The sequence below is a fragment of the Micromys minutus genome, assembly GCF_963924665.1.
Source record: "Micromys minutus genome assembly, chromosome: 25".
Lineage (NCBI taxonomy): Eukaryota > Metazoa > Chordata > Mammalia > Rodentia > Muridae > Micromys > Micromys minutus.
Genome location: NC_137960.1, coordinates 22,704,296 through 22,725,360, shown reverse-complemented (window position 1 = coordinate 22,725,360; position 21,065 = coordinate 22,704,296). Strand labels below are relative to the sequence as shown.

Genomic DNA, 21,065 nt, shown 5'->3' with positions numbered 1-21,065 from the left:
CACTGACAGCTGCCAAGAGGGGAGAGACTTTTGGGATACTCTTAGAAGCTAAACCTACATGGATCCGTAAACTAATATTTTAAGATAATGGCCATCCGACTAAAAGCAATTTATAGATTTAATGCAATCCCTCACAGAATACCAGTAGACTACAGGCATCGAAAAAGTCATCTAGTTCGTATGAACACATGTATGTGGGTACAAGCATGTGTGCGAGTGCAGGTAAACTATTCCCAATGGTAAAAGAACTACTGGAGGCATCATCATCCTAGATTTCAAACTATATTACAGAGCTATAGAAATAAAACCAGTGTGGTACTGGCATAAAGACTGACGTGCTGACGATGAAATTGAATTGCTCATGGAATCCAAGTGAATATCCAGTTTCACACAATCATGAACATCTGAGTTTTCACCCCCCCCCCAAAAAATCTCAGAAATGCATACTGAAGAAGATGGAATCCTCAAAAAGTGGTGCTGGTCAAACTGGATGTGTGCATGTAGAAGAATGCAAACAGATCCACAGCTATCACCTTGCACAAAACTCAACTCTGAATGCACCCAGGACCCAAACACGTGACCAGACTCCCTGAGTCTGGCAGAGTAAGATCAACAGTTAATGAATAGGGCCTTCTAAAGCTGGTTCATTTTTATAAGGCAAAGGACACCAGCATTTGAGCAAAGCAGCAGCCTAGAATAGGAAAAAGGCCTTTTCCACCTGTACATCTGATAGAGGACTAGTATCTAAAATATATAAAGAACTAAACTAGACATCAGGAAGCAAACAAGCCGATGTAAAAAAATGATCAGAAAAGATGAAACACAGATGTCCAAGAAATGCTTAAAGAAATGTTCAGTACCCTTAGCCATCATCAGGGAATCCAATTACTTTGAGACTTATTTAAAATTACTTTGAGATTTCATCTATTTTCGGTCAAAATGGCCAAAATCAATAAAGCATGACAGCTCATGCTAGGTGAGGATGTAGGGTAAAGGGAACACTGGCTGATTGTGAATAGGAGTACAAACTTGAACAGTCACTATGGAAACCAGTGTGGCAGTTCCTGGGGAATATGGGAATTTATCTACTCTAAGATCCAGCTAGACCACTCTTGGGCACTTACCCAAAGGACTGTACATCCTACTACAGAGACACTTGATCATCCAGGTTCACTGTTGCTGTATTCATAATAGCTGGAGATTGGGAACAGCCTAGAGCTAATGAATGTATAATTAAACTATGGTGTATTCACACACACACACACACACATAAACACAAATGTATATTTACACAATGGACTATTACTCGGCTGTTAAGAAAAATAATCGGGCTGGAGAGACGGCTCAGTGGTTAAGAGCACTGACTGCTCTTCCAGAAGTCCTGAGTTCAAATCCCAGCAACCACATGGTGGCTCACAACCATCTGTAATGGGATCTGATGCCCTCTTCTGGTGTGTCTGAAGACAGTTACGGTGTGCTTGTATACATAAAAATAAATAAATAAATCTTAAAAAAAGAAAAATAATCAAATTCACAGGTAAATGGATAAAACAAGAAACAATCATCTGTAGTGAGGTAACCCAGACCCCCAAAGACAAATGTTGTATGTTTTCTCTTATTTGTGGATGTTAGCTTTTATGTGGTCAATATGGGTATTTTAATCCAAAGAAACCACAGAGGTTAGGTACCTTGTAAGGAACCAGCAGGGAGAAGAGGACTTCCCAAGAGAGGGGAAATAGAATATAGTGACTAGGATGTGGGGCAAAGGGGAAACAAGAATAGGAGAATTAAATAGGGAGGGGAATGGGGGGATACTAAAGGCCATTTGAAAAACCATATGGAAGCCTGCTACTGTGTGATAGGCTATTTATCTGCCAGTGAGTGAGCCAATTTAAACCAGATTAGATTATATTGAAGGCAGGTTTATTGGGGAGTTGCTCTTGGGTGGCTTTACTGGTCCCGAGGGTTGAGGCTGGGGAGTCACCATGGGGAGAGAGGGGAGGAAGGAGAAGAGAAAGAAAGAAGGGGTGCATGCACACACAAAGAGCAAAATGTCTGGGTTATATAGGGAACACCCTCTGGGCGAAGGGCAGCCCAGCTCCTGGGTTGGAAAGTTCAGGGTTGGGGCAGGGTGTGCCAGCTAGGGACTGAGGGTTACTGGCAGGACCTGGAGGCCAGGCCTGCTTTGATATGTAAAAATACGCACCTAAGTCTCTTGTCCCAAATACAGTATGTGGAAGCTTCTTATAACACAAACGTATATGAAAGGAATCTAATGGAATCACCAAACGGGAGAGAATGTTTCCATAGACATCTTATGCCACCAAAGAAAGTCTCCAGTACCAGGAATAAGTTATATGTTATTGAGTTGTTGCCTGAAAAGGGGCCCCACAGGAACACCCAAACATCTTCAGCTATCGCCAGCCAAGACAATCCATTGCTCTCCCCTGCAACGGTAAGGACCTGTTGCTGAAGACAACACTTACTTATACCATTAAAAATAGAGAAAGAAGTCCAGTTCGTCCCTAACTAGAATCTTCACCCTATTGACCAGTGTTCATGGTACTGGAAGGCACTCTGCACATTACCAGAGGAGAAAGGTAAACACCCACCCAACTATAAACCCTGAGACCCACAACAACCTGCTCACAAGATACACTTGAGCACAGTGGCATAGACACTGTAGGAGTAACCAAACACTTTTTTTTACTGGATTTGAGACCCACTCCACAAGGGACACCTGACACCACTCAGGTGACCCAGAACCTGAGAGTAGATAGGTCACGAGCCTAAGACAAAAATCCTACTACCATTATTCTGATAAAGGAAGAACGCAACAAAACAACAGATGGTTATAGCCATAGATCAGCTCAATCCAAGTCAGAGAAGCTTCCTCTTGCAGCAGTTGGTAACTAACACAGAGACCCACAACTGGACAATATGCATTGAGAGACCCCGGAACATCCATCAAACACATCCCCTCAAGGCTTGGGAATCTATACACAAGCGGTGGCAGATACTCTTAGAAGCCAGAGGTAAGGGCCGATTCCAAGGAAACAATGTCTTTTAGACAAAACTAGAACTCAGAGACTGTGGCAACATTCACAAAATCTGCATGGTCTCAAGCCAGATGAGGTGGGGTCCCAGAACTGGGAGGGGAAGTGGACTTAGGGTCCTACCCCTAACCAAGAAGCTGTCTGCAACTGACACCCAGTTGTAGTTGGTTGGCTAAATGCTGTTTATATTCTAACGCTAATTTGGATTCTTTAAAACTGTTTGCACACAGGTAAGACATGGAGGAACCCCAGTTCATTGTGATTGGTAAACAAAGATGCCAACAGCTTATAGCTGGGCTGGGCAGAAGAGACATAGGTGGAGTTTAGGTATCTCCGGGTTTGGAGAGAGAGGAGGATGACGAGCTGGGAAGGGGAAGAAGCCCCATGGAAGATCATACAGGAGGGAGGAGGGGAGCCACCACGGTCTCAGGGCCAAGAGAACGTGGCCCAGAAGGCTGCCCAATTGGAGTTCAGAGCAGCCCAGATGAAACAGTAAATAGTAAGTGATGATTCGGGATTGTTGACGGGAAAGCAGATTCTAACAACACAGAGGGTCGGCAGCTACCCAGCTACTAAGCTGCCTAAGGCTACTTAACATACAAAGGCCGTGTGTCTTTCATCTGGGAGAATAAATGGTCTAAGGCAGGGAAGAAGCCCTGTGCCGGGATTTTAAATATTTACTACACCCAATGGCAAAGGGAAAATCAGTTTTTCTCCAGTGGAGCATTGTTGGTTGTGAGAAGCACACTTTAGCACATGCCTCATGCCCAGGAGTAGTTGGCCCACACAAAACAAACTCAGTGGTGTTTCTTGTGAATCTTTTTTGTTTTGCTTTTTTTTTTTTTTTCTGGCATCTTCCTTTTGTCTTGTGGGTCTTCTGCTTGTTTATTTTGCTTTTCATTTTTGTGGGGTTTCTGTGTGTTTCTCGGTTGTTTTTATTTTTGTTTCTTGTTTGTTTTTGAGAGAGAGAGAGAGAGAACATAAAGTTGGGTGGATAGATGGAGGTGGTGGTGTGGATCTGGGAGGAATTAGGGGAAACAGGATCCGGATATAGTATCTGAAAACAGTTTTTTAAGTTATAAAACAGAGAGCTGAGCTTGAACCATGGCACATGGGGGGGTGGGCCCAGCACATGGGGAGGTGTTTCAGTAGCAGAGATAGAATCTTCTGGGTTAGGAACAGGCACTGTGTAGCCAGCCCATCTGTGCACAATCTTGACTCGGCACTCACTACTCTGGTAGTGAGGGTGGCCATAAGTGGCCTGGTGCCCTTATGCCTCTATTTCCTCAGCTTGAAAATGGGAGAGCAGTGACTGAAGAATGCCTGTCTTTTATGGAGCTCAGGGACCTGCATACAGCAAGTGCTAGGCACATGCTGGCATGAGCTAGTATTAGAAGGGAACAAGTGAGGGCTGAGGGAGGACAGGACCAGGAAGAGCCATGCTTCACTGAGCAGCCAATGCTCGCCTGCTAACTGAAAACAAACAAACAAACGAAACGACAGCAACAACAACAAAAACCAGGTTTCTTTTTTTTGCTCCAACAAACAGGGAGCGCGAATCTGTTTTTCTACCTCTTCTGTGCTCCTCACTCCTATATTTTTACCTGGTTTGTGCTTGCGCTAGTTTGCTTTCTGTTGCTGTAGTAAATAAATACCATGACCAAGTGGGGAGGGTTTATTTGGCTTACACATTGAGATCTCAGTCTGTCCGGAAGTCAGGGCAGGAACTGGAGGCAGGAACGGAAGCAGAGGCCACAGGAGGGCACCGCTGACTGGCTTGATTCCCATGGCTCGCTCCATTTGTTTTCCTGTATAACCCAGGACCACTTGTCCACAAGTAGCATCCCTCACAGTGGGCTGGGTTCTCTCCCACATCAATCACTAACTAAGGCAATAACTAAGGCCAAGCTGATAGAAGCATTTTTTCCCCCAGTAGAGGAGCCTCTTCCCACATGACCCTAGCTTGTGTCAAATTGACAAAAATTTAACTAAGACATAGTTTTAAGTTCCTTTCCTCCAGAATGAGGTGGGATAGAACTAAATGAATAAATGAATCATGAATTACGGAGTTAAAAAAAAAAAAAAAACAAACAAACCAACAAACCAGAGGGTGCTGTGTGCTCCCATAATTTAAATGATGGGAATGGGTAGGAGATGGGGGAGACTTCTGTCTTGGACACTAGGGTGGGGACAGTGGGAAAGAACAGTTTGCTCCTCTTTGCTAATTCCTGCTACCACATCAATGTATCCTCCATGGGGAGTACCAACCTTGTGCCCACAGGAACCTGGATACTCCCACTGGAGTACAGAGCCAGCCTCTGAGAGACTACCCACAGGGCAGCAGATGGCCAACTGTCCAGCCCTCAGCTCTGGCCACCAACATCCTTACTTTGCAGAAAGTAAAGAGAACAGGGCTGAGAATGCTTCTTACCCTTCTCCTCCTCCTGCTCTTTATGCTTTTTTTTTTTTTTTTTTAAAGTTAGAGCCGGGCAAGGTCCTGGGGCCTCTCATCTGCATCAAGTCTGGAAGTTCAGGGTAGGACACAGCTCAGGCAGGTAGAGTGTAAGCAGGGACGTGGACCCTACTTCTCTGGCCAGTCCCCAGAATCCAGGAGTGATGGTACCCACTGTGGCTGGGAACAACCTGCCAGACAAACTGATCCAACTCTCAGGATGCTGCACAGGCTGAAGCCATCAAAGAGGGTGACAAAATGCCTCCATGAGATCCATCTGTAAGGCATTTTATCAATTACTGATCAATAGGAGAGGCCCAGCCCATTGTGGGTGGTGCCATGCCTGGGCTGGTAGACCTGGGTTCTATAAGAAAGCAGACTGAGCAAGCCAGGGGGAGCAAGTCAGTAAGTAACATCCCTCCATGGCCTCTGCATCAGTTCCTACTTTCATGTTCCTGCCTTGTTTGTGTTCTTGACCTGACTTCCTCCACTGATGGACTATGATTTGTAAATGTAAGCCCCTTTCTCCCCAGCTTGCTTTTTGGTCATGGTGTTGTGTTGAAGCAGTAAAATCCTGATTAAGATAGATGCTAAAGGGGCTGGAAAGATGGTTCAGCGGTTAAGAGCACTGACTACTCTTTCAGATGTCCTGAGTTCAAATCCAGAAACTACATGGTGGCTCATAACCATCTGTAATGGGATCTGATGCCCTCTTCTGGTGTGTCTGAAGACAGCTAGAGTGTACTTATAATAAATAAATAAAATTGATATTTTTAAAAAAAAAAGATAGATGCTAAAGTTCTGTTGAGGGACACAGGGTTAATGCCACCTCTGGAGTGTCCTCAGAATGGGGCAGGTATGGATTCTTGCCTTCAAAAAAGGAGTAGGATACATGGTCCCATTCCAGCTGGTGGCCTGTCATAGTTCCTTAAAAAAATAAAAAGACAAAGTCTTAGGTAGCTCAGGCTGGCCTTGAACTCCCTGTGTTGCTGAGGGTGATCCTGAATTCTGGATCTTCTTGTCTCCACCTCCCAAGTGCTGGGATTTACTCAGGGATTGAACCCAGAGCTCCATGCGTGTTAGGCAAGCACGCTGCCACCTTAGCCACGTCCCTAGGCGATGCCATTTATTTTGGAAGATAGTGACAGAAACGGCCATTTGATGTCCCCAAACTAATCCTAATAATGACCTTCCTCCCTGGCTGCTCTGTTATCCAAGCTCTACCAGACAAAGGTGGTGGTGGGATACTTGGTGGGGTGGGTGATAGGAGTTGGGACTTCAGGATAACCGCAGAATATTAAATAACTGTCTCTTTAAGAGTCAGGCGCACTGCTTTCAAGTAGGGAACTCTCTTCCTCTGGCTTCCACTGGGTCCTCACAGCCCCAAAGCCACCTCCTAGCAACTCAGGAGGGAGGGTCAAAAGAGGGAGGTGGGGTAGATTTCAGTAACCTTGAGAAAAATCTGATGTGAAGAGGCTGGCCCTTTCAGAACCGGTCCCTAGGTCCCCCCAGCACCCTCGGTCGGGTCTTTTGTATCAAATGCTGTCCCTCAAAGAGCATGTGATTCTGGGTTTGGGTCCTTTACCTTAGGGAGGTGTTTCCTTGGGTTGTTCTCTAGGATTGGAAGAGATCCAGCTCCCTGCCCACCCTGGGACTAAGGCCCAGAAAGCAGGACATGTCGCCTCTACTGCCATTGCCACCACTAGCCTCAGCTGCCCCCTCGGGGCCTGGTCATAATGGAGCTGCCCACGCAGGGGTGTGGATTGTATTGCTGAGTCTCCCTAGCTTGGAGCTGTGCCCTGACCTGCTTTCTGTATGGGACAAAGACACTGGGGGAGGAAGGTAGAACCTAGCAGGTGGTGGTGGTGGTGGTGGTAGTGGTGTGTGTGTGTGTGTGTGTGTGTGTGTGTGTGTTTGGAGGGGGACAGGGAGACAAAATAGCCAGGCCAATAAGGGGTAAGCCAGCCTTCTAGAATGAAATGATGGACAGATAGGCAGACATCACTCAGGGGATCCTTGATTGTAAGCAGAGGTATTCTCTTGGAGGACAGCAGGGGACTGGCTGTCAGCGCTCCACCCAGGACCCTGTTACCAGAGACGACACAGGCCTTTGAGGCGCACACTCGGGGACCAGCTGCAGCCTGTACTTACAGGAGGTCCTGAAAGAGAGAGAAAAGGGCTGGTCAGTGCACTGCTGCCAGAGAGGGAGGGGGTGGGGAGGTCACCTTAGAAACAACCTCCAAGAATTTTTTTTTTTTTTTTTTTTTTTTTTTTTTTTTTTTTTGGCAAAGAGGTTTCCATCTGGTCTTCAAAGTTTGTCTTTTCCTGGCTCACTCTTGCCGGCGTAATTCATTTCCTCTTTATTTTCTCTCCATATTTTTATTATTGGATGAGAAACACAGGGGTCTGGATTCCAGGCTGCCCAGCCCTGAGAGGGGGGGGTCTATGGGTCGCCACCCCTTACCTTCCTGCTTGTCAAATTGCATTCTCGGGGACCTGTCAGCATTTCAGGGAGGCCAGAGGAGGTGCTAGAGAGATGGACAGGCGGACAGTGTTGCCTGCTCACCACTCCTGCAGGCTTTCCCAGGACATGCAATGGAAAACTGGCAAAAGGAGCAATGGGGGGAGGAGGGGGGATGCGAGGGGGGGTGGTGTCTGGCCCTTCCCTCCCGGTCTGATGTCTATCAACCTGGCCTGGTTTCTGTTAGGCATTGAGTCAGATGTCTTACCACCCCCCCCCAGTCGACCGCCCACTGCTGCTCTCCTGACCCCCACTTCTCAGTATCAGACCCAGCCCCTCTTTCTCCACCAGACTCCCCTCCCCGAGTCCACTGTCCCTCCTCCTGCACTGGACTTCAACAGCCCTGTCTCATTGCTAACAAGTTCAAGCATTGTGAGGGTGAGAGCCAAGAGGGCAGGAAAGGAAGGTAGCCTAAATGGAATTTTTGTAGAAGGGAGCTATGGAACCTCCACAGTCCCTAAGGAAGGGGTCCCAGCTGTGTGTTCCCTCAGCCCCTGCTGACCTGCCCATATCAGCTCAGAAGCTACTTCTGTTGTCTTTCATGCTCTGCCAGCATGGTGGCCTAATGTCCCCCCACCCCAAAGCCATGTTCTTCGTCCCTTCTCTCCTCTCCTCTGCCAGTATCATTTTATGTTCTGGTCCCCATCTAGGAAGAAACATCCCGCCTCACGCTGGCCTCTGTCAAGCCATCACGTTCCGGTGAGCAAAAAAAAAAAAAAAAAAAGTTCAGTGGCTGGCTGGGAAGCCCTGTGCCAGATGGCAGGGTTCCAGAACAGGCTGGGGTAGCACGGGTCAGGGAGGGAGAGCATCTGGGACCTATCAAGCTGAGGGACAAGGGAATGTCATCCAGAATCTACAACTATCTCAAAAAAAAAAAAAAAAAAAAAAAAAACACAGGCTGCCTGGGTAGTCTGTGTCTCCTGGTTGAGGGGACAAGTATCCAACAATGACAAAATTGAGCTCCGGGAATTTTTATTTTTGATTTTTTGGATGGTTTGGCCATGTGAAGGGCAGCTACTCCAAGCCTATCAGATCTGACAGGGCCCTGACTCCCCAGTTCACAAGATTAGGGGATGCCGCTCATGAAACAGGGTGAGGCTTTGGCAAAGGGCGACGTACCGGGTACTAGTAAACCAGGAATGATTCTGACCCATCTCTTCAATGTGCCCCTCACTCAGGTGTACTTAACATCCTGCCGGGCCTGTAGCTCTCTGTAGGGCTCCTCTACAACTCCCAGGGAACTCTGCTTTGCTTTGCTAAGCTCTCCCAACCCCCAGCAAGCCACTCACAGGGACCTGAGTGAGGGGAAGGCCCTCTGGTGCCTCTGTGATGTAAGATGTCAGGAGGGTATGTGGGGGTTAGTACAGACAGATTCTAGAATCACCTAGGAGACCAACCTCTCAGAGCTTGTCTAGGAGGAGATTTCAGGATTCATCCTCTGCTTCCACGTCCTGATCAGACACCATGTTACCACTGACAGGAAGCTCCTGCTACCATGCCCCGTCCCCCACACACAATGAATGATGAGGCTTTGTCCTCAACAAACACGTTTCTATCAGTGGGGAAGACTACCATCATTCTGATGGATCCTTCTGGAAGGTCAAGAGAGAATCCAACGGTTGCCCTCCTACCACTGCCTGGACCTGCAGTAAGGACCCCCGGATTTCAGAGCAGAGCCTCTGCCCAGTGCTGTGTTCAGAAAACAGTGGGTGGGCAGCTGACTCAGTGGGTGGCAAAGAGTGCTAGGGCTGTCATGTCACATGTCTGAGCTCAGACTGGTCACATGACTCACGACTGGTCACGTGACTCAGTCACCTGACCCAGACCCATATCTCTCTCTCTCTGTCAGGGCATTCAGAGGACAGCCACTTCAAAGTATCAACTCCACTTTAGACAGACTAGGGACAGAGGGGCCTAGGAAGTTGGGTGAAAATGTGAACAGCGCCCAGCCTCCAGACTCCTCATCTGGGACCCTCCTAACAAATGCACTATCATTCATGACTTGGGGAGGGGACTCTGAGCAACAGTCCACATCACTCCATCTGAAGAAGGAAGAAAGCACCCGTGCCTGCTGCAGGCCATGGGGACAGTAGATGGATGGGAGAGTGATGTAGATTGTTCCAGGTCACCCAGGAAGGATGGAGTGGGCTGTAACAGGATGCCCAGGGATAGTCCAGTAGACAACCAGAGCAGAAACCTAAGACTCTGCTCCTCACACCTGTCACCTTGGCCTCTTTGAACACAGCAGTCTTGCCTCTTCTATATAGACAAGCAGGACCAGACCCTGTGAAGAAACCTGGGGTGGCCGGAATTCTGAGCAGCCTTTCCTCAATCAATTCTTACCAGGCAGGCCCTTTGGGGCAGGAAAATTACAATCAACAGAAACAGCAACAAGACGCAGACCTATGTGTTATCTAGAAGTCTGATGTTGATTGATGGTGACTTAGAGATGAATAGCTCATTTCCTCTCGCTGAGAAGTTAGGATATCCTACCTGAGAGAGCTGGGGAAGATCCAAAGAGCCTTGGATCGAGAAGACCTTGGGAAAAATGCCTGTGGTAGGAGTCTCATTCATTCATTCATTCATTCATTCATTCATTCATTCATTCACGTATCCAATCAACATTTACCAAGTGCTTAGCCACCTTTCATTCATTCACCAAATCGATAATTCTCATCAACATTACATAGGGTGCACAAGGTGTAGATCTAATTAGGCTTCTGTGACATCACATCCGCTCTTGGGACAAGCCTGGGGTGGGAGTGGCAGGCCCAGCCCTTTTCATTGAGAAGGAATCCAAGATTTCGAACCTTTTGTTTACTCTCCTGAAATAAAGATCTCATGTTTGGAGAAAGTTGAGCTGCATTCATAGCCATCCATTGGAGGCTATGGTGACTTGACACCTTAGACAGCACCTGGGTTCCTTTTGTTTCTGTTCTTGTTTTAAGGTAGGGTCTTTCCAGGTAGTCCTGGCTGTCCTGGACCTCTCTCTGTAGAGCAGTCTAGCCTCTAACTTGGAGATCTATCTGCCTCTGCCTCCAGAGTGCTGGGTTTAAAGGCATGCACCCCCACAGCCTGGCCTGGCTTGCAAGTCTTAGCCAGCCTTACTTTTTAAGCTTCACATTCTACGCTGCCTAGCCTGGTTTCGAACCTGGCTTCTATGAACCCTGTGTCTCCCATGCTGGGATCAGGAGGTCCTTAAGGGTGGAAGGCTCTGCCCTCTCCAGATCTGGTCCTGCTCCTAGGCAGAGCCAGTACAGAGTCACAGTTCAAGGTCACTTAAGCCATGTTCTAAGTCTGCCTGACTGTTGGGCCCCAAGAAACTGGAGTCTGAATCCTATTTCCTACTCCCACTGCCTGCCCATCTCTACCAGAACAGACACTGGGTACCCCAGACTCTCCAACGACTGAGTTACTTATAATATATCCTACTTTGTCTGCAGAGCTGGATCATCTCAAATGGGGAGTCCTTACTTTCCAGGGACAGCTGGCCATGTCTAGAGATGGCATAGGGATCTTGAGACTAAGGAATGAGGCCAATTTTTGGTTAAAGCGTCTGAATCAGTTGTCCCAGGGACACACTGATCAAACCATGCTTTGTGTCTGACACAGTAAACCCCGGTCTATGGATGAAGAAACCTCTGGCGGTAGCCAGATGTTCACAACTGGTAAAGGAGCCTAAACCCTAGTTTGGAACAGCTCAGAACAGGTCAAGCTCTAGGTGAGTGGCAGTAAACTGTAGAAAATCCAGCAACTGTTCAAAATCAGCATAGCAAGTCTTCCGAGAGCCTGCCTGCACAGCTCTCCTTAGCTTGGCGCTTTGTAACCACCTTCGTTGACAGCTGGAAACTGGCCTCAAAATGACTTTAGAAATCTGTAAAAATTTACAGATTTCACTGTAGAAATCAGTAAACGCGACAAAGCGTCTTTCTACCCCACAAACCAGTTGTTAAACATCTTAGCACACCGTAGCTCACACCTGCTACAATCTCTTCAGTTCCAAACATTTCCAGACATGAACACCAGGGGCCTGGGAGATCTGGGCAGCAGCAGGTGCAGTGTATTTCAGTCTCTCTCTCTCTCTCTCTCTCTCTCTCTCTCTCTCTCTCTCTCTCTCTCTCTCTCTCCCTGACTCTTCCCCCTATTGCAGAATGAAACGAAGCCCTCAGCAAAATGGCCTGCCACCATCTCCCTCAGATTGGCTATGGCAAATGCTCCTCACAGCCAGGTGCCCTGTCAATGTCCCCTCCTAGGAGGGGATGAGGATGTCAGTCACTGCTGCTCTCCTCAGATGCTAGTTGTTCCTTTTAGTCACTGGTATGCAGTTCTGCCCTAATTGCCCACAGCCTTGGGTGCTGGTCTATAGGCTGGAGAAGATTAAGGGAAGGGACCTCCCATCTATGTAGCTAGGTGAAAGATGCCATTCATGCTGGGTAAAGACGGTTCCATGTGGTGACTCTGAGGTCATTTTAAGTTCCTGCCAGTAACACCTTACCATGTTCTGTATATAAGGCCAATAAACACACCAGGACCAGAAAGATCTTTCATGGAATTATACTTGTCTCTGGGACCTTATGGGGGCAGAGGAGGTATTGCTTATGTTTCCCTAGGGAAGGAATTCTTGAAACACACTTTTGTACTCACAGTGAACATGTCAAATCAGCTGTGCTGGGATGAACAAGAACGGCCCCCATAGGCTCACCTATTTGAATGCTTGGTCATCAGGGAATGACACTACATAGAAGGATTAGGCCTTTTGGGGTGGGTGTGGCCTTGTTGGAGGAAGTGTATCAATGAGGGTGGGCTTTGAGATTTCAAGATTCTAAGCCAGGCCCCAATGCTCTCTTTCCCTGCTGCCAGAGACAGAGATGGACTTCCAGCTACCACATCTGTCTGCATGCCACCATGCTCCCTGCCATGAGGATAACAGACTAAACCTCTGAAACTGTGAGCCAGCCTCAGTTAAGTGCTTTTCTTCAGAAGAGTTGCTGTGGTCATGGTGTCTCTTGACAGCAACAGGACACAGACTAAGACATCACAGTCATTGTGACTTTCTGCTATTGAGCCTACATGAGGCTCTTTCTATTGTTGATCAGAAGGGACCAGCATGAAGACAAGATCTAGTACTCAAGTCACCTGGGGGTCAGACAGAGGGATGAGAGCTCTTTCTTGACTTCCCAAGGAGGCTTGCCTCTAGCTTTGTTGGGCAGCAGAAAGGCTCCCCCGCATGCCTTGCACCAGATACAGGATGATTTTGCATTAGCTTTTCCTCTTTTCCTTGCCCAGCAGTGGAGATTGGCAGAGAGATAGCTGTGGATAAAGCTCAGTTGGCACACTGCCTGCCTGGCATGCAGAAGGCCCTCGCTTTTATCCCTAACATTGCAGGAACTGATTACGGTGCTCCCAGACCTGTGCTCCCAGGACCAGGTGGGTCAAAAACTCAAGGTCCTCAGCTACACAGGAAGTTCGAAGCCAACTTGGAATGGGTGAGATCCCATCTTTAAAAAAAAAAAAAAAAAAAAAAAAGACAGACTGAGGATGTGAGAAATAAGAATGTGAGGACCAGAGGGAAGCCTCCAAACCAGTCCTGCCCCAACACCGGAAGTCCAAATTCAACAGCTTTGTTCCCATGACAACAGCTGACCAGCTGCCACCCATAGTCCCCTGAGGGCCATTTCACTGATCACTTCCCTGTAGAGCCCATGGAAGTGAACTCCCTGTCTGGCAGGATGCTGACTGCTCAGCAATCCGCCCTGCCCTTCGGTGCAGAAACTGCCCCATCTCTGTCCCCAGTTGCTACCCTGTCTTGTTTTGTGAATGCTTAGAGATGGGCTGAGGTGGGTGGCTGGAAGCAAAAGTGGAGCGTGTAGGACTCCCTCCTGTGCCCCCCCCCCCCCCCCCCCCGTAGCTAGCCTCCTTTTCTCAATTCTGACCAGAACTTCAGCTTTATTCAAGCCAGCTGTTGCTCCACTGCCCACACAGCTCTGCATCCCGCGGGGCAACTCCAGACCTAGCTAGGAACCCGCTAGGGTGAACGCCTGGGGCCACACATCCTTGTCTGCTAGAGCTCACAGCAGAAGTAGGGGGACCCTACTGCCACCTCTGCAGGGTTTTCTACCCCCAGGAAAAGCAGCCCTGAGGCTCTGGGAAGTGTGGCTGCGGGTAGTCACAGGCACCGGGCCTGGGTGACTAGTCTCCGACAGGTTTCAAAGGAGCCATTCCAGTGAGAGAGTGGGAGAGAGTGTGGGAGGAGGAAGAGAGGAGGGACACTGACTGACTGAGGATTGACCTTAGGCCAGGTTTGGCAGCAAGCACCTTCATTGGCTGATCCATCTCACCTGTCCCTGAAATAGGCTTTTTAATGAGTGTATCACACTCACCAGCCCACCGCAGTGGGGTGACACCTTCCCTATCTTTTGCTTCATTACCCTCTCTGCATTGTTCTTTCTGCTCCTCACAGCCCTGCCCTAAGGTACTGCCACTACAGTCCGCACAGGGCAGAATGGGCCTCAGAGGCCGGTGGTGTATCTCCAGCCAACCCTCCTGCAGGGTGGGTGCTTCTGTCGCCCTATTTAGCGATGAGTCTTTTTCAGAACAGAGAAGTGATTCGTTCCAAGTCGCATAGCTGGCAGGTGGCAGAACCAAGCATCTGGAATCGTCTGTGAAGTCTGCCCTCCTGACCCCTATATGTATTTCTTCAGCTGTCAAAGCAAGGGAAGAGCCAGTCTCACGCGGCGAAGAGAGCTTGAGCCGGCTACAGGGGGAACCCGCAGTACATTCTTTTTCAAGTCCCTTTGAGGGACCCTGTGGCATCGTGTCTCAGCCCTCTTCTAGTCGCTGTCATCTTTGTCTGGCTTCCCCCACTAGGGATGCCAACCCCACCCAAATTAGACCCAACCAGGAAGAGCAGAAGCCACCCCAAGAGCACACGCATTCCCATTGTTCTGCTGACAGTGCCGCCTGCCAGCCTCAGAGGCCGGAGGAGTTCTCAAGAGGCCAGGGGCCAGACCAGGATTCCTGGCTTTGTTGCTGAAAAGACTTTCAGGACTAACCAGTATAGTAAAGGAGGGTTAGAGATTTGCTTTTTTAATTTATCACGATTGTGGGTGTCCATGTGGATTAAGTGTCCCGAGTGACAGTCCCTCTGTAATGAGTGCTTACACCCTTCTGTGGGCTCTGGAGGTCAAACTGAGGTCTCCAGTCCTCTGCAGCATGCGCCTTTACCCACTGATTTACCCACTGGCCCGTGCCTGGAAATTTTGATGGAGAGGTTTTAATACAGGCTTGGAACAGAGAGGAAAGAATATAGAGGTTCTAAGAGAAAGGAAGACACGCTGAGATCACAAGTGTCAGCCACTTACAAAGAGTCACATGCAAAGCGTCCAGAACAAATGAAAATTTTGGCCTTGTGGCCACTACTGGCGGAGTGACCTGGGACACATATCTTAACCTCTTCAGGTTTGAGTGTTAGCATCTACTCTGCTGGATTTGGAGGAGCAAAAGTGAGCCCGTAAGAAAGTGCCTTCACGGTGTCCAGTTTAAAGTTAAGTATTCAGTAAATGGGGTTACAGCAGCTGTGATTATAGGAGGCATGAGAAAGTGACGTCCAATTTCAGAAGCATGTGGCACACTTAGCAAGCTCTTCTCACATACAGGCCACCATATGTGATGCTGTCCTAGGCAGATGCCAGCGGTAGCTCATTTTACACACAGGGGTTCTGTAGCACAAAAAGATGCTTCCTGCTGGGGCCTCAAGCTAGGGAGGGGCAGGCTGGTCCAGCTGCTGACCACCCTGTGAACTGCCTCTGAGGAGATGCTGAAGCCCTGAACTGCAAACACAGCAGGCAGGGAGATAAGCAGGCAGGACGGGCCAGGCTGGGTGAGCTCCGGTTAAAACAGAAAGGACTGATGGTCGTTTCCACACTGTGTATGTTCTTGCTTCCTTGGGCCCCCTGACACTTCCAGGCTGGGGTCAAGAGTGTAAAATCCCAAGTGATGGAATCTCCAGTAGGTCTCACGGGCTGTAGAGATTACGGCTCGATTCTGCAGACTCAGTCCGAGGGCAGGCATTGTTCTCAGGCTCAACAGTTTCCGGGCATAACCCCACCCCACCCCACAGGGCAGAGGGGCTGATGGTCACACACAGATGGGGACATTGGACAGGGGGATGGGCTGTGTGACGAAGATGAAAATTCATCAGGGTGGGCTTTGCAGGGTGGACTCAGTCACAGTTCAATTCAGCTTTATTTTGTTAAGAATCCGGAGTCCCAGGGTCTCTGAACTTGAACCAGTCACTCTTGACTGAATCTCCCAGGAGCAGCGGGATCCTCCCAAATGACCTGCAGAGGTCTTCCCAAGGAGAATGGCTTCCTGCCCCATCCCCCACCTCACCTCGGGTCCTTCCCAGGAAGTCAGCAGTTATGCAAGCCTGGGTCCCCTTTCCGTGACCCACAGGGACAGCCGGTTCTCTGGCAAACAAGGCAGACCACACCTCCTCCTCCAGCCTGTGAATTCCTATCTACTGAAATCCCATGATATCAAAAAAAAAAAAAAAATTTTTTTTGTTATTCCCTTATCTCTGTGCAGATGCTGAGCCCCCCCCCCCCTTTTTTTCCTACGTACTCTCTCTACCAGGCTGTGAGATCTGCGGTGGCCACAAGCTTTGCTCATCCTCCACAAAGAGTTAAAGATCAAAGATTGCACACTGTGGAGCTGTGAGGAGCTAAACAGGCAGCAGACAGAAATACAAAGGACTCTGGGACTTAGTGTGACTGGGAGTGGAGAAGCCTAGGGCAAAGTGACAGGGGCTTCCCTGCATGCCCAAGGTGGACTGGGGCTGACAACCATTTAGCTGCGGCTGTTAGACCCTGATCTTTAAAACAGCCGAGAAAGTAGTTCCTAGATGTTAGCGCTGAATCAGCAAAATCTGGAAAAAACAAAAACAACAAAACAAAACAAACAAAAACCATTCTGCAAGTCCAACAGAGCCCCGAGACCCATCTGGCCTGTGGGGGTGCTAATTCCACACACACGTTCCCTGGCCCTCTCACAGCCACTAGACCAGAGCTGCTGGCTGGAGTGAGTGTGTTTGGCCAGTGCACACTGAATATGTGGACGGGGAAGGGAGGGAAGGATGGATACAGGGTTCTCGGCAATCATTCTGTGAAGAATGATGTGTCAAGGGTGTGCGCATGCCCGGGAGTTACATGCATCCGAAAGCAATGATTGACATTTTCGTTGGGTAACATAGCACCAGGGTTACTTCCTTCCACCTATCACAGAGAGCCAGAGCTGAAGGTGACACTGCCAAGCAAGGCTCTGGCTTGAAGGACAGCAGGGCCGTGCAGAGTGGCGACAGGGGACTGACTGTGAGTGATCAGTTCTTAGTGAGGACTTTAGTTAGCTACCTGTGGGCTGTACCTTGGCTGTTGGTCCAGAATTGGGAACTGAACTCAGGGGTTTGCAGTATATGCTTGGCAAATGCTGAGCTCTACCCCTAGTTCCCTCCTCCCCTGCCTTTTCTTTCTACTTTTTTAGGTTGGGACAGGGTCTCACCAAGTTGTCCAAGCTGGCTTCGAACTCAGGCTGGCCTTGAACTTGTAGATTTTCTTAATATTTTACTTCATTTCTTTCTTCTCCTTCTTTTTCCTCCACCCTGCTCATGGCCTAGACTGGCTTTGAACTCACTATGTAGCTGAGGGTGACCTTGAATGTCTGATCCTCCTGTCTCCGTCTCCTGAATGCTGAATTACCCGTATGTGCCACCATGCCAGTTATTTGTGGTGCTGGGGTTCAAACCCAGGGCTTTCCTCACGGTAGACAAGCATCAACCAACTGAGCTATTACTCAAGAGAAAATATTCTTGACTTAATCTCTCAGTTGACTACATTTCAAGCTTGTAGTGTGCCCATAAAGCTACAGTCAAGGTATGTACATAAAGAGTGGTACTATTTGGAAGTGTGGCCTTGTTGAAGTGGGCGTGGCCTTGTTGAAGTGGAGTGGGCGTGGCCTTGTTGGCATAGGTGTGGCCTTGTTGGAGGAAGTATGTCACTGTGGGGGCTATGCTCAGGCTCTGTCCAGCGTGAAATCTTTTCTTCTCCCTGCAGCCTGCAGAAGACCGTCTCCTGCTGCCTTCGGATCAAGATGAAGAACCCTTGGATCCTCTAGTACCATGTCTGCCTGCATGCTGCCATATTTCCCACCACGGCGATAACAGACTAAGCCTCTGAAACAGTAAGCCAGCCTCAATTAAATGTTGTCTTTTATAATAGTCGTTGTGGTCAGTATGTCTCTTCTCATCGAGAAAGCCCCAACTAGGACAGAAACTGAAGCCCCACCCCCACCACACCCCTGCAATGGCCCCAGCAAACCTTCTGAGCCTCCCAGGTAGCTAGGATGCCAGCTGCTTTGTGTGCCACAAGAGGCAGGACTCTTTCCATTATCCATTTCTGATCTTAGGGATACAACTTAGCAAGTATTTTAACCTACAAATGAAACACTCAGACACCATAGGAGAAATAACTCATCCAGAGTCAAAGAGGAAATGGATGATTGGGCTGAGATTTATGCCTGAGCCCAGGTGACTGCAAAGATCATCCTTAATCCATGCCAGCACATTGCTCAGAAAAACAGGGGCCGTTCCTTCCTCACAGCCAGGACAGCAGTGCAGTAGCCATTGAGAGGAGCCCAACTCTTCATGCCAGACTATTTGAGAATAGCAAATCCTTAATGCAATCCACTAGAACCTAATATAGGTCCCATGCAGACATAATTAATGACTATGATTAAGAGATGATACCCTCAGAGGGGACGGGTACCAGAGGATAGTATAGTGTGGTATCATGTGCTAATTCCCACTCCTGACCCTTTGTCTGTTCAGGCTCCCCAACTTTGCAGCTGGACAGCTCTGGAGTGTGGAAGCAGGAGAACTGTGTACACAGGAAGAGGCCGGGTGGTCTCTGTGAGCTGTCTGCCCTTGGGGCTGAGAAAGCACAATAAACAGGGGGAGCCGCACCAGACCTAACACAGCCCTGGCACAGCACCGGGTTGGCAATGGTGACAGCTGTCCAGGTTCCCCTTGGGCTTAGCAGTTCTCACTGTCCAGGGGCTAGGACTGACAGGTTTGGGCAGCCAATTTAGTTTCCCTCCCCATCCTGATGTTTCTAAAATGGGGTAGGTCAGAGGTGGCTAGAGTCTAAGTCAGAGCAGTCTGGGCCAGCTATTGTGTTAACAGTTGCCTCTGAGATTGAAACATTCCATCCTACAGGGAAGCTCCTTAAGCAGGAAGCTGAACAACTCAAATGAGCTTCAGGAAGCCCCTGAAGCTGACCAGATTTACTAGGCCCTTCCTTGCCAGAGTAAAAAAGAAAAGCGGAGTCCCTCTCAAGCTAAAGAAAGCTGAGCTGTAAAGAAAGACTCCCAATCAAAGCTACAAAGATTTTAAGATCAGACCAGCTGCCTGGAAGAAGCAGAAACCAGCTGAGCTGCCTGGTAGAGGTTTGGACCACCCAAAACATCTAGAAAGGATTTTCTCCAGCCCTAGAGTTGTCTGCAGGCTGGGCTGTGTACTCCAGGTTTTCCAGCTCTCTCTGAATCATTTCTGCTCCTGTAAGTAACCCCTGACCTGTAGTTCTTCTGCAAGTCACCTGGATAAAACTCACCGGTTCACCAAGTTAGACTCTGCTATCCATACTTTGGTCTGTCATGGGTGTCCTATCTTACATGAGTGTGTGTTCCATCTCCCCGGGGAAAAGATTTTGTCACATGACACCAGCTGAGGTCACTTAGCCTCTCTAATTGCCTAGGCCTACCTACTTTCCTCCCTCCCTTGAAAAAGGCATTGCAGACAGCAGGCAGCCAGGCTCCCAGCATCAAGAGGATCAGAGCCTAGTCCTCTTAACAGCTGATGACAGTTCAGGAGTCAGCAAACACGAGTCACACCAGTCACTCTGTCCTGGCTTGACAGGCAGAGTTTTCCAAGGCAGCTTCCTCCAAATGGGGGTCACTACTAGAGAGACTTCAAAGACCCTGTGTTTGACCTGCTCCATGGAGTAAAGAATCCATCCATGGGGTGGTACTCCTCTGGGCAGCTCGCCTGTGCCTTCCCAAGTCTCTCATGAGATCCTTAGGAGATATAGCCGTATTCCCACCTGTCCCACCAGAGACGGAGCGAGACTTCCTGCAACGCTTATACGGCACAACTGGGATTCGAACTCAGGGCTTGTTGACTCAAGACACTGCTGTTTGTGGTAGATGGTACCCTAGATCGCATAGTCAGAGCTCCCATAGAACTCCAGGCTCAGAGTTCACGGATTACTGTGGATCTGCTTTAAGAAAGGTTGGTATCTTATTGTCCTTGAGCCATTGTATTATGTACCCTAGGCTGGTCTTAAACTTGCTTTGTGTCTAAGGATGACCTTGAACTTCTTATTGTCCAGCCTCCGCCTCGAGTGCTGGGGTTAAAGGCATGTATCGTGGTGTCTAGTTTATGTAGTGCTGGGGTCAAATTCAGGGCACTGTGTATGGGCAAAGATTTCGGGGAAGGCAGACAGCCTTTCAGATAGCTAAGGTCCAATGGAACAGCCTTCCTCCACCTCATTCCACTGAGCCCATCCCCACTGTAGCCAGGCTACTGGCTATCCTTGGATGCTAATGTGTGTCATAATTAACACCTTTCCAGCTGATGGGGAGAGTGGTTAGTAAATCATCAAGGAGAGCCAGCCCACCTACTTTCCTGACCTCTGACCTCACCGGGGAGCTGGTTGTGGGAGCACAGCTGTCCCAGCAGGCACTGGGGGTAGAACCCATGTTGAAAGGAAGTTAAAAATCAGCCAGGCAGTTCACCCAGAGCAAGGAGCCTGGCAGTCTGTTTGGAGCTTTGACATTCCAGCAGATGGGGCCCCTCAGGGGTTGCTGTGGCCAACCTCCCTGGTGACAGGTTGAGGCATTGTGGGAAGACTGCAGGTGACATCATCCTTGTCACAGCAGAAGTTGGCTTCTGAAGAAAGAGAGCGTTTTGGCTACTAGGGTCGGAATG

General features: G+C 48.8%; 1 protein-coding gene across 1 annotated transcript in view; it reads right to left on the bottom strand.

Annotated features, from left to right (window-relative positions):
• COL13A1 (collagen type XIII alpha 1 chain) overlaps positions 1-21,065 on the bottom strand; it is a gene marked incomplete at both ends in the record, with an annotated part of 139,595 nt that overhangs the window by 79,004 nt on the left and 39,526 nt on the right. The window contains one exon of the mRNA XM_080937613.1: positions 7,660-7,667. Coding sequence (XP_080793739.1) covers positions 7,660-7,667 — 8 coding nt within the window. The remainder of the gene's footprint in view (positions 1-7,659; positions 7,668-21,065) is intronic.